This window comes from Rutilus rutilus (assembly GCF_951802725.1).
Source record: "Rutilus rutilus genome assembly, chromosome: 9".
NCBI classification, from domain to species: Eukaryota; Metazoa; Chordata; class Actinopteri; order Cypriniformes; family Leuciscidae; genus Rutilus; species Rutilus rutilus.
In genome coordinates this window covers 7,085,259-7,098,101 of record NC_140223.1, presented here as the reverse complement: position 1 = coordinate 7,098,101, position 12,843 = coordinate 7,085,259, and the positions used below count along the sequence as shown (strand labels likewise).

The 12,843-nt window shown below is 36.8% G+C and overlaps 1 protein-coding gene across 4 annotated transcripts in view; it reads left to right on the top strand.

The window, feature by feature from the left end:
- Window positions 1-12,843, top strand: part of LOC311296615 (alpha-2-macroglobulin-like) — a 44,380-nt gene that overhangs the window by 14,998 nt on the left and 16,539 nt on the right. For all 4 annotated transcript variants that reach the window (XM_084418460.1, XM_084418458.1, XM_084418459.1 and 1 more), the window contains 10 exons: window positions 92-201; window positions 296-466; window positions 549-785; window positions 893-1,105; window positions 1,193-1,342; window positions 1,593-1,706; window positions 1,873-1,930; window positions 2,336-2,456; window positions 2,645-2,870; window positions 2,941-3,067. In XM_084418460.1, coding sequence (XP_084274586.1) covers window positions 92-201; window positions 296-466; window positions 549-785; window positions 893-1,105; window positions 1,193-1,342; window positions 1,593-1,706; window positions 1,873-1,930; window positions 2,336-2,456; window positions 2,645-2,870; window positions 2,941-3,067 — 1,527 coding nt within the window. The remainder of the gene's footprint in view (window positions 1-91; window positions 202-295; window positions 467-548; window positions 786-892; window positions 1,106-1,192; window positions 1,343-1,592; window positions 1,707-1,872; window positions 1,931-2,335; window positions 2,457-2,644; window positions 2,871-2,940; window positions 3,068-12,843) is intronic.

Genomic DNA, 12,843 nt, shown 5'->3' with positions numbered 1-12,843 from the left:
TCTCTGTTACATACACGTCTTGAATTTCACATTTTTGACCTTTTACTTTTATTTGAACAAGTATTTATGTAGGTGTTTTGACTATTTACAGAGATCACCATGACAAAATTTGAATCTGTATCTCTCACTTATGAAATTGGTAAAGTCACATTTACTGACCTGCCCAAAACATATGAACACGGATCAGTTATTGAAGGAAAAGTACGTCTAAAATCTGTTTGTCTCAGTTTAACATCATTGATATGTACAGAATTATTTATTAATTTATTCCTTCAAATCTTCAAATTTTCAACAGATAAAACTCTCAAATTTCAAAGGTGCACCAATTCAAAACAAAAAGGTTTATCTTATGGAGGGTCAAACTTGGTCCACAAAACTGCTCCTAAATCTCACTACAGACAGCGATGGACTGGCCAACTTCTCTCTTAATACATCCAGTCTTTCTAAAAGTCATATTTTTCTAATAGTAAGATATTTTGTGTTCACTTAGTTTTCTTTTGTAATGCCTGAAGAGTTACATGAGTTATTTCAGTTTTTTTGTAATCTAGGCAAGTGTCTATCAAGAGGTCCGTTATTACAACCATGACAACACGCCTTACATCGTTGCTGATAAAAAAACAGTCCATATCATCCAACCTGACTCTCTATACACCCCATCACGAAGTGAATTGATTATAGAGAATACTGAACAACCATTAAAGTGTGACTCTGAATTTACCGTCACCATCAAGTATTATTTTGTTGGAGAGACAATTAAAAACTTCAAAACTGACATCGTCTATATGGTGAGAACATGTGCAGTATGTACATTATCACAGAGATGTTTTTGTTTAACAGTATTATTTGGCTGCACTAGTCAGTTTGTTATCAGAGTGTCATCTGTCTGTTTCAGGTCTTGTCCAGAGGAGTGATTGTTCATCATGGATATGAGAAGGTTGAAGTGAAGATTTCTGATGGAGCAAGGGGCTCAATGTCGTTCAAACTGTCTATTAGTGCAGATCTGGCTCCTGTAATGCAGATTCTGGCGTACTGTGTTTTTCTGCCCAGTGAAACGGTTGTGGCTAGTAGCAAAGATTTCAACATTGAAAAGTGTTTCAAAAACAAGGTATGCATTGTAGCTTTAGAAATTAACCTTTTTAAACTGTATTACTGACTCATTGCTAAAATAAATCATATTCCCTGTATGTCACAGGTATCTCTGCAGTTTTCTCCTGCTAAAGCAGTTCCCAGTGAGAAAAACACTCTCCAGCTCTCAGCTCAGCCTGGTTCACTGTGTGGCCTCAGTGCTGTAGATCAGAGCGTCCTGATCCTGAAGTCAGGAGAACGTCTGGATGTTGACAAGGTCTAGATGCTTTAAGATTCAGTGATGATTAAATGTGTGTCTTCATAGTGGGAATCTACAGTGTGAATCTAATGATAACAGACTTTACTTATTGCTGCCTATGATCCATCAGCTGACATTTTGATCTCAGGAAATTTAGCATTAATCTTCATTCTTTCTCACCAAATTGGAAATACATTTTCGTTGGAAATACATGTATTATTTAGAAATCATACTGATAGTGTGTGAACATGGTCCCGTCCTGTCACAGATCTTCAGCCTGCTGCCAGTGCAATCGTGGTCAAATTACCCTGAGACTGTTGAAGATGACGAGTGTCCGTGTCCGCGTTTTTCGAGTTACACATTCACTTATGAATCCTTAAAGGTAACAGTTGGATTATATGTGTGGCAGTGCAGTAGATAATGATTGGAAGAGTATATACTGCACATGTGTAAGTAAATGTATAAAAAGCCTTTATGATTATACTGACATTTAAAAGTAATTTGTATTTTCTTGACTTTTATTGTGGTTCATCATTGCCATTTGGCAGAGAGTGGGATTGAAGATGGCAACAAATTTGTTTGTGGAACTCCCTGTGTGTAATTTTGGTAGGTACATTTACTGTTATTACAATCCAAGCTGTAATGTTTTAATATGTTGGTGCTTGTTATGAAATATATTTCAAAAAATTAAATATGTTCAATTTGTGAAATTGTGAAACTTGCACAATTCCACAATTATAGAGATGTAGGAAAAGACCATTTTTTTCTAGGGTTATTAGTGAACTTTGAATCAGTGTTAATATTGGTAGGACAAACTAATCTATAAAACTATATAAATTTTGTAAAATAAAATTAACACATTTGCAGCCTTAAAATACTTAAACTAAAATGAAAACGAAATAAACTGAAACGTTTAAAATATGTGTATTAAAATAATGATCTGCTTTCCGTTTTCTATTCACTTATGACTGGATATAGAATTGATCATTTTGACGTACTCTTTTTTTCCAGGCTCTTGTTATTGGTCAGAGGTTCTCTCAGATTCTAGGAATGAATATCTATTTGAAACACCTGATTCTCCAGTTCGAACTGTCTTTCCAGAAACTTGGATCTGGGAACTTGCTGAAGTGGGGTATTTAAAGCATAATCAGAACATTTAACATCATATTTATCCTATTACTTATTCTTATTAATACCTTGCCTGCTTTGCAGATTCTTAATCCAGTTTTTTCATCATCTGTGTGCTGAATGTTGTCATTTATTACAGGAAAAATGACTGAGTCAGAATCAAATATGCCTATTGTTGTAATTCCTCCACAGGGACTCTGGATCAGCTCAGGTTCCTGTCACGGTTCCTGACACCATCACCTCTTGGGAGACGGAGGCCTTCTGCCTGTCCTCTGAAGGTCTGGGTCTGGCTCCTCCTGCTCAGCTGACAGTTTTCCAGCCCTTCTTCCTAGAGCTCTCTCTGCCTTACTCCATCATCCGCGGGGAGATCTTTGAGCTGAAGGCCACTGTCTTCAGCTATCTGTCCAAGTGCATCATGGTGAGATTTCAGACGCACTCTAATCAAATCATATCAAATATGCCACTAATCATGTGTGTATGATTGACAGGTTAAAGTGTCTCCAGCTCCTTCCTCAGACTACACTCTCAAAGCCTCCTCTGATGATCAGTATTCATCCTGTCTATGTGCTAATGGAAGAAAAACCTTTAAATGGATCCTCACTCCCTCTGTTCTTGGTGAGTTTTCCAGTCTGAATCAGTAGCCGCCTTTTCATTACAGATTTGCACAAAACTTTTGCAATGTTTTTTAAATGTTGTTAAAAAACTAGGCTATTGCAAACCGATGGCGTTTCCGTTAACCGATGTTATGCGACTAAACCGTTATTTTTCCCTCTCACGATAAGTCATTCCAAAAATCATTGCAACAGATGTTGGTAGTTTTACATATATCGCAGCCACCGCACTAGTATGGAAGCAGATTAGTCTCAAATATAATTCACGCAAAAAACATGATTCACAAATGCGTAGACAATTTCACATGCATGAAACCTAATTCACGTGCACACAAAAAAAATCCACGTGCGTGAAAAAAATATATATTCACAAAAAGCAATTCACATGCGCAAAATAAAATTATATACTCATAAAATACATTTCACAAATGCAAAACACAATTCGTAGATATACAACTGTGCACAAAAACCTTTGAATGTTTAAAATGTACGAGTGTATCCTTGCATTTGAATGTGCAAATCGTCATTCACGTACGAATCGCCTTAGATATGTGTGTGTGAGTTTTTGAGACTTTGCTGGCAGCATAACACTCGTAACACAGAGCAGTCGTACTCTTTAGCCAATCAGATTTAAGCTTATCAATCGACCAATCAGTATCACATGAGGGCAGTGGCGCCTCCAGGATTTTTTTCATAGGGTGGCCGAAAGGGGCCAGCAAAAATGTTAGGGTGGCACAATACCAGGGGTTTATTTGAGCCGGAACACGTTCCGTCACCTCCGACATTGGATCCGGAACCTTTTTTATTGGATCCATCATCCGGCACCTCCCGTGTCACTAAAATTAAATGCCTAAATGAAAAAAAATAAAATTACTTTTTGTGTAGTGTTCAATATTTGTGACGTGCGCGCTTGTTGTACGAGTCGAGATTGCTGTATAGCCTCGATCGTTTCACTCAGAGGAAAAATGTAAAAAAGACAGGAAAGTTTGCTTAACTTTTTCAAATACGCTGGACAGTCAGATCCGAAACAAGCAAAAATCGTTTCCGCTGATCAAAAAGGAGACCACGCGGTGGACACAGCCTAGTATCGACATAATATCTCGTTATTTCGAAAAAATAAGGGGACATTCTAATCTGCATTAAGCCACATGGTTTTATATGGGAGGAAAATGCTTAACGTGTAAATGCGTTCATATTATGGGCTCATCTGTTGAATAACAACATCGAGGGGAAGCTCGATTTTTTGTACATAGCATAGCCTATTTGTTAGAATTTTAGTATCATAATGATTAATAAATGCACGCGTAATTATCCGTGAACTTGATTTGAACAAATACCTTTCAACTTGTGCAAAATTCAGAATTAAATGAATGTGCAGAAATTTGTACAAATAGAGGGTATGTAGGCCTACTATAATGTTGTAGCCATTAAAAAACGCATTTAGTTTCATATTTGTTAAAATATTGTAATGTTATTTTTTTTTTCATTTATGTTGATTTATGAAAAGTGAACAGAACAACACAAGCGAGTAAGGATGTGCAATATGAGACATGGAGCGGGTCAGACATGATTTTGACCGTTGAAGTTGAAGTTGTTTTGTAGAAAAGCCTTTCTTTAAAGTGAATTTCGTTTTGTATAAATTGTATCTTAATTTTAATCAATTTTTCATCAACCAATTGCCTGTATTTAATGAATAGGCTACGAAACAAATATAACGGAGGCGCCTGCGCGCTCACTTGCATTGTTGCATTGTACGTGAACTAGCACATCCTAACTTAACGAAACTCGGTGTATGCCTCACACAGACATGACAAATAAATCAAATACACAAAGCTTGAAATGTCTTTAAACGAAATAATTCAAAACGAAAAAAGAAAAAGGCTACTCTCTGATTATGTAATCCATTAGGCTTATTTATGTGCATTTCTCTCTATAGGCGCGTTCACACAGAGATGCCGATCGTCAACTTAATCTTTGCAGCCGAGTCGACACTTTTAGAGAAAACACTTGTTTATTAATAAAAATCAATACACGCATCACCGGATTTACAGATGCATGCACACATATTATTTCGAAATAACGAGATATTGTGTTGAAATAACATTATTAATAATAATAGCCTACATCTTTTAGAATAGGCCTATTTGATTGAATGCTGAATGTTGCGCTTGTTCAATTTAATAAAATTAAAACTTTAATTGTGATCATTAACATAACTGAATATTAATATTTAGTGACCAAGTTTTGCGCAGCTCCCCGTCAATGATCTAGCACCCACTCAGCACATGCGTTAAAAATTCTCTGGCGCTGTCCCTGCATTGAAGCTACGTAGGCAGTGTATTTTTTTTTTTTTTTTTTTTTCGTTACCTCCAACCCCCGTTTTGAGTCGCCGGATCCACCCCCCCCCCCTCCCCCCTCTGCTGAACACAAAAGAAGATATTTTGAAGAATGTCGGTAACCAAACAGTTGACGTGTCCATTGACTTCCATAGTAGGAAAAAAAAAATACTATGGAAGTCAATGGACACGTCAACTGTTTGGTTACCGACATTCTTCAAAATATCTTCTTTTGTGTTCAGCAGAACAGAGAAACCCATACAGGTTTAGAACAACACGAGGTTGAGTAAGTGATGACACAATTTTCATTTTTGAGTGAACTATCCCTTTAACTGGAAGTAGCCTGTTTATTTGGAGTGCTGGTTCATTTCAACAGAGAATAAAAGTAAACAAGAAAGCATAGATTGTTAACTCATCACTTTATTAAAACAATTGTTACACTGCTGCAAATGTAATGCAATGTAAAAAGTTGAAAGAAAACTAACTAGACATTTTACAGTTAACAAAGAAACTTTTTAGAAGTTATATTGCATATTATTCTTAGTCACATATTTATACTACAATTACTAATTATAAAATAATATTTTAGAAAATGATTTAAGAATATAAAAGCAGAGTAAGAAGATATACTAATTCATATTGAGTTGTGTGCATAGGGTGTAAGAAGGCATAGGTTATGTAAATGCATTTTATATATGCAACAACCTAATATATATAATAAAGCCCTAACAGCCCTAACCATAACAGCACATTAGTTACTTTGTCTATTATCCATTTCCTTTGTCTGTAGTCACAGTTGTCTTTGCCTGTATTTGCTCAAAATCAAAACAGCTTTATTCTCCTGTTTCCATGTCTTCTTGCAAATACATCAACAAAATCTTCCAGGTTAATGGCCCGAGCTCTTTCTGATTCTACACTCAGAATTCCTAAATTACTCAGTCTTTCATCACTCATGGTGCTTCTTAGGTAGGTCTTAGTTCGCTTAAGTACAGAAAAACTACGCTCACAAGCTGCTGTGCTGACAGGCAATGCAAGTGCAATTTTACAGAGTTTAAAAAACTCATTAAACACCTCTTTAAAAGGCTCAATAAACACTGTCATTTCCAGTAGATTTTCTGGTGTTTTTAATCCATTTGTCTTCTTTCTCATAATTAGTCTTTTTATCTGAGGAACTTCATATTTCAGGTCATCTACGCTGCAGTTGTATTTCGAGGCAAACACAGAAATAGCATCTTGATCACAGAATGTTGGGCTGGAAGGGTTTACAGCCTGTATTCCAATCAGCGTGTCACAGTTGTCTTTAGAAAATCTTCTCTTTAATTCACAGAGCAGAACATCAAGGACAGGTATAAATGTGGATGTATGAAAGGTGTCTTTGTCCATTTCCATTTGTCTGTTTACTATTGGAGAGGTAACCCAATGTCCATCTAGTCTGGAGCTGACTTTTACTTCACGCTTTGGAGTTAAAGGTGAAATGTTGCACTGTTGGGCAAGATTCATACAATTGTCCCAGATCTGCTCAAAGTGTGATCTCTCTCTGTAGTCAGTAAAAGTCTCAATAAGAGAACCAACAAGGTCAATGGCAGTGCTAAGGTTAAGTTGTGGGGACTGTAAAACATCAGACAAGTGTTTTGCATCTCCAAAAACTTGAGTGAAGATTACGAGCAGTCCAACAAATTTCAAATCAATTTGAGCTAATATACCACGTGCCTCAACAGCCCTCTCTCCATTGGATTCCTGTGAAATTTCTTCAAGTACTTTGATGATAGCCGGTAGTCTGTCTTTCACAGTTTTACAGGCAAAATATCTACAAGCCCATCGAGTGTCTGATAGTCGTTGCATTTCACGAGGTGGCCCCTCATACATTTGCTTCTGAACATCTAACCACTTTTGGTGGACGTAAGACCCTGATATAAAGACATACATCTTTTGAAGCAGTGAAAAGAAACAATGCGCATCAGGGACTGTTTTAACAGTGTCCACAAGTACAAGATTTAGGCAATGCGCATTGCAGTGCACATAGAATGCCAAAGGAGCTTCCTTTCTAATCCGTGCTTGTACCCCAGAGTTTTTCCCACTCATTACTGAGGCACCATCGTATGCTTGGCCTACTAAATTATGTTTGTAATCAAGGCCATAAAGCTGAAGCTTTTGAATGATTTTGTCTGTTAGAGCCGCAGCATCCAAGTGTTGCGCAGCCTCAAAATGTAGTAAGCTTTCATGTACTGTGCCGCTGTAGTAATATCTTAAGACCATCGACATTTGCTCTTTCTTACTCACGTCTTTTGTTTCATCAACCATTACACTAAAGCATTCACTCTCTTTAACCTCCCTTATTATAGATGAACGGACCATTTCAGCAAGACAATCCAAAATTTCATTTTGTGTCCCGTGACCTGTGTAAGTTGCATTGTGTTGTTTTGACATCTTTCTTTTAACCGTTTCATCATGTTTAGCGATCAATTCCATTATAGCAAGGAAATTACCCTTATTACCATCCGTATCTCTGTGGCCTCGCTGAGCTATATTCTGTGTTGCTGTAAGTAGCAGTACCTCAGCAACTGTCTTTATATATTCACGATTTGCCTTGACCAGTTTATCGTATTCATTACTTAAAGAGTTCAGCAGAGAAGAGCTGGTTGCAGCTGATCTTTTATACTCTGTCCATGCTAGCATTGCATTGATGTGAGATTCTGATTTTGTGTGCGCTGCAAACCCTCCATCTTTGTAAGTGGCCTTTTTCCAGTTTCGAAAACCCTCAACAGATGTAAAGACTGAATCACCAGAATTTGGAAGACAGAAGTGTCTGCACGCGTAGCAGTAAGCAGAGTCCTTACTTTGAGAGTATTCAAGCCATTTGTGAGTCTTAAACCATTCTGCTTTAAAACAGCGTCTTCTATCCCCCTGGGCAGTTCTTGGAAAGAGCTTTAGATGGGGCTGTTTAGGATCCTCATCTCTTGATTTTGATATATCTATAATGGAGCAAAAAGCAGCATTAATAGTGCAATTCGTTAAGTATATGATCATTCATTATATGATTTATTTAATGCTTATGTTAGATACATCTCCCCAGTTTACTTAAAATATTTACAAATGATTTGAACAATTTTAAAGTCTAAATAAAGTAGTGCTTACCAATCTTTTTAAATTCAAGGCACAATTACAATTTCTACTCAAAATGTCATAAAAAGCCAAATGCAAACAAATATCCTTATTTTTACTTGTTTTAATTCATTTGAAAAAAATATAAAATTATTTTAAGACCCCCTTGGACATTTGTTAAGGTCTCCTGAGAAAAGCCTAAACACCTTCAGGAATATTTGCTAAGTGTGCTGTTAGTGAGTGCAGCACAGCAGTCCGTACCTGATGGGTCACAGTCTGTGTGTGCAGTTGTCTCTTCCAGTTGTTGTCTGTCCGTCTCTTGTCTGTCCGTCTCTTCCAGCTGCTGTCTGTTGCATTCTGTACTCTCTTGGACTTGGTCCTCCATCCTAACTGCCTCATCACCTTTCTCAGAATGTACAGACCTTTTGCTGAAGAAGGTGGATATGTTGACTGCCTTCCTCTTCATTTTGATTCATAAACCCTATATTTGTGTGAAAATATCCAGTCAGAGTTTAAATAGCATATTTTCTGTTTCTGTTGTTTAGACATACATTAATAAAATAGTACGTGTCACAATAGTCTAATAAATTAATGGGAAACACTGACTAACTGTTCTACATTTGTAACCTTAGAGCAAATGACAGTGCATTAAATGTTACCCAAATCTGCAATAATTTATAGACAAATTGATGGAGTAATATTAAGGGTTAATTAACCCAAAAATGAAAAATCAGTCATTAAATATTCATCCTCATGTTGTTCCAAACCCTTAAGACCTTCGTTTATCTTTGTAACACAAATTAAGATATTTTTGATGAAATCCGAGAGCTGACCCTCCCATTGACAGCAAGGGTAACATACTACTACGTTCAAGGCCCAGAAAAGTATCAAGATGATCAAAGAAAATAACAGCTTTATTCCACATTTTCGTCTCTTCTGCGTCACTTGTGGAAGCGCGCGTGACGCACGCACCATGACGCAGGCGTGTGGCACCGCCGGGGCTGTTGCTTTCGTGATTTGTTGGCAAGCAGCTTACAGGTGCATTACCGCCGGCGCCACCGACTGGACTGGAGCGTGGACCAGGATATTTGCACACGGTGCCGTCCGACCCAGATAAGGCGTTATGACATTGAACACATGAGCCGTGCCTTGTTTAACTTACACACGGAGAAAAAGACTCTGTTATATGTTCTCCATGCCTATGTATGCTTTGGCAATGCAAAATGTGCTTCTGTCATGCCAATAAAGCTGTTTAAATGTAATTGAAAGACTCACGCTGTATGAAATCTATCGAGTCGGTCAGCGCCACCACCAACACAAGTGACGCAGACAGAGATGAAAATGTGGAATAAAGCTGTTATTTTTGTTTTATTTGCGCAAGTATTCTCGTAGCTTCGTAAAATTACAGTTTAACCACTGATGTCACATAGACTACCTTTTCGATCATCTAGGAACTTTTCTGGGCCTTGAACGTCATACTCTGCTGTCTTAATTTGCATTCTGGAGATGAACGGAGGTCTTACACGTTTAGAAATGACACGAATGTGAGCAATTAATGACAGAATTGTTATATGACATACGAAAACCAAGTTTTACTTACATTAAGTTTCCTCTCCTGCGTTGCTTCTTGCTTGATCCTCCTGAACTTGAACGAACCATCCATGTGCTTCGCGGTATTGCGGCTATGGCGGCTGCACGTGTAAAGTGCGCGAAGTTGCCGCAATGCACGTAAAGAGGGGGAGGGGTTGAGAGCGTATTATACAGCTCATATAATACAAGTTTATTATTTAAATTTTTTAATATAGTGTTTCATTAATAACTATGTTAATTTATAAAATAAAATCACTATACTAAAAACTCCACTCTTTCTGGTTGGGGGGGCCAATGGGGTGGCCAGTGTCATTTTGGGGGTGGCCGTGGCCCCCCCTGGCCCCCCCTTGGAGGCGCCACTGCATGAGGGCGGGCCTACCTACATGTTACGTCATCAGCTTTCGACCAGTTCATGGCTGAGCAGTAAGTGCAGTTAATCGTTCATTTCTGTGTTAACTGAAGTTAAAGAAGTTTGAGATCAGTTGAAGCAATAGTTTATGAACTATTAACTGATGTAAGCAAGTGTTGTTGTAATCAGATGTCCCATATCATGTCAAAAATGAAGAAGAATGATGCTTGTTTTGTTGTATTTTAGCTGAAGGTACAGACAGCTCTCACAGCTACAATCACGCTAATGATTGCAAAACAATCATCTGTGGTCAATACCCATCGAGATTGTTCTTTAAATAGTGAATAGACCTATTTTAATGAGCACCCAGTGTTTTTGCCATTTGTGTATGATGTTAAATTATTATTAACACTTGTTTCCCTGCATTTTATCAGGATTACTCACCTTTGGTGTGACATAGCAGTCACGAACATCTTAATTCATGTTGTTTCTTAATTCTCTTTTATACTTTTTTTTTTTGTATTTATGTCTTAATTGGTAACACTTTATTAAAACGTTTCATTAGTTAACATGAACTAATAATGAACTGCACGTGAACAGCCTTTATTATTTTTTGTTAATGTTAACATTTACTAATACTTTATTAAAATCTTGTTAACATTAGTAAATGCACTGTAAACTAACAATGAACAGCTGTATTTTTAACTAACGTTAATAAAGATTAACAAACACAGCAACAAATGTATTGCTCATGGTTATTTAATACATGAACTAATGTTAACTAAGTTATTGTACCTTATTGTAGAGTGTTAGCAATATATTCAACATGCATTTCCTTATGTTTTGTGCTGTATTGTCATCGCAAGGTTTTTAAATAAAGTTTTTTATTGTCATCTTAAGGTCTCAGGACAATATTGTGAAGCATTAATTTTACTTTGCCTAGTAAAATAGGCAAATCTGATTTTATGCTGATGAGACAAAGGTACTTATCATAGAGAGGCAATTAAGATTATCCGACTAAGATTACTCCGTAAACTCTATTCAAATACCATCACTTAATTTCCCACGTCATCTGTCTGCACCTCTTGTACTATAGGGTTTTAGTACTTTATCTTATATGTCCTAACAGAGAGGTCTACTGATGACCGGACGGAACACAATTCATTTTTTAACTTTTCACTTGATGTATTGCACTTATATTTATATACTCTAAAAGCAAAGTACACTCTGACTGGATCTCACAACTCCTGAAGAGACGTATATTTCTCTGTACTGAATATTGTGCTTCACAGTTTAGACTGTCAGTTCATGATCTTCATATGTAACAGGAACATTAATCATGATCAAGTCATTTTATATATTTTATTCCCAAAGGATTCAGAAACTTCAAATTGAATTTTAATTCTTACAAGAACATTTAATAATGCATGCATAGCAAGGCTTTATTCCCAAAGCGTGTACATATAGTCGCAGGAGACAAATTAAAACAGTAACAATGCATCACTTTCAACCACTTGTTGAAACTGTCAAAATGGATGGCTTGCAACATGACTGTTTTCAAAGAATTACAGTAGAAATGGTAAGATCACAGTACTGGTTGTCTGCAACTTCATACATCATCTGTCTTGGAAATCTGAAACAATAAAACTACATAATATATGCAGATCAAAACATGTCTCCTATATATGCACGTCATTACATACATTATCATAGGTTGACAGGACATGAAAATCCATCAATACTAAAAATAAATGTTTATATTCACATGTGGACTAAACAGCAGTTAATAAACTATTGCTTCAAATGATCTCTAACTTCTAAACACAGAAATGAACGATTAACTGCACTTACCTCTGCTCAGCCATGAACTGGTCGAAAGCTGATGACGTAACATGTAGGTAGGCCCGCCCTCACGTGATACTGATTGGTCGATTGAAAAGCTTAAATCTGATTGGCTAAAGAGTACGACTGCTCTGTGTTACGAGTGTTATGCTGCCAGCAAAGTCTCAAAAACTCACACACACATATCTAAGGCGATTCGTGCGTGAATGACGATTTGCACATTCAAATGCAAGGATACACTCGTACATTTTAAACATTCAAAGGTTTTTGTGCACAGTTGTATATCTACGAATTGTGTTTTGCATTTGTGAAATGTATTTTATGAGTATATAATTTTATTTTGTGCATGTGAATTGCTTTTTGTGAATATATATTTTTTTCACACACGTGGATTTTTTTTGTGTGCACGTGAATTAGGTTTCATGCATGTGAAATTGTCTACGCATTTGTGAATCATGTTTTTTGCGTGAATTATATTTGAGACTAATCTGCTTCCATACTCTAGCCATTGTTTTTAATCGAAGGAGACGTAGACGTGTTATCCAAGCATTGTTGGCAAGG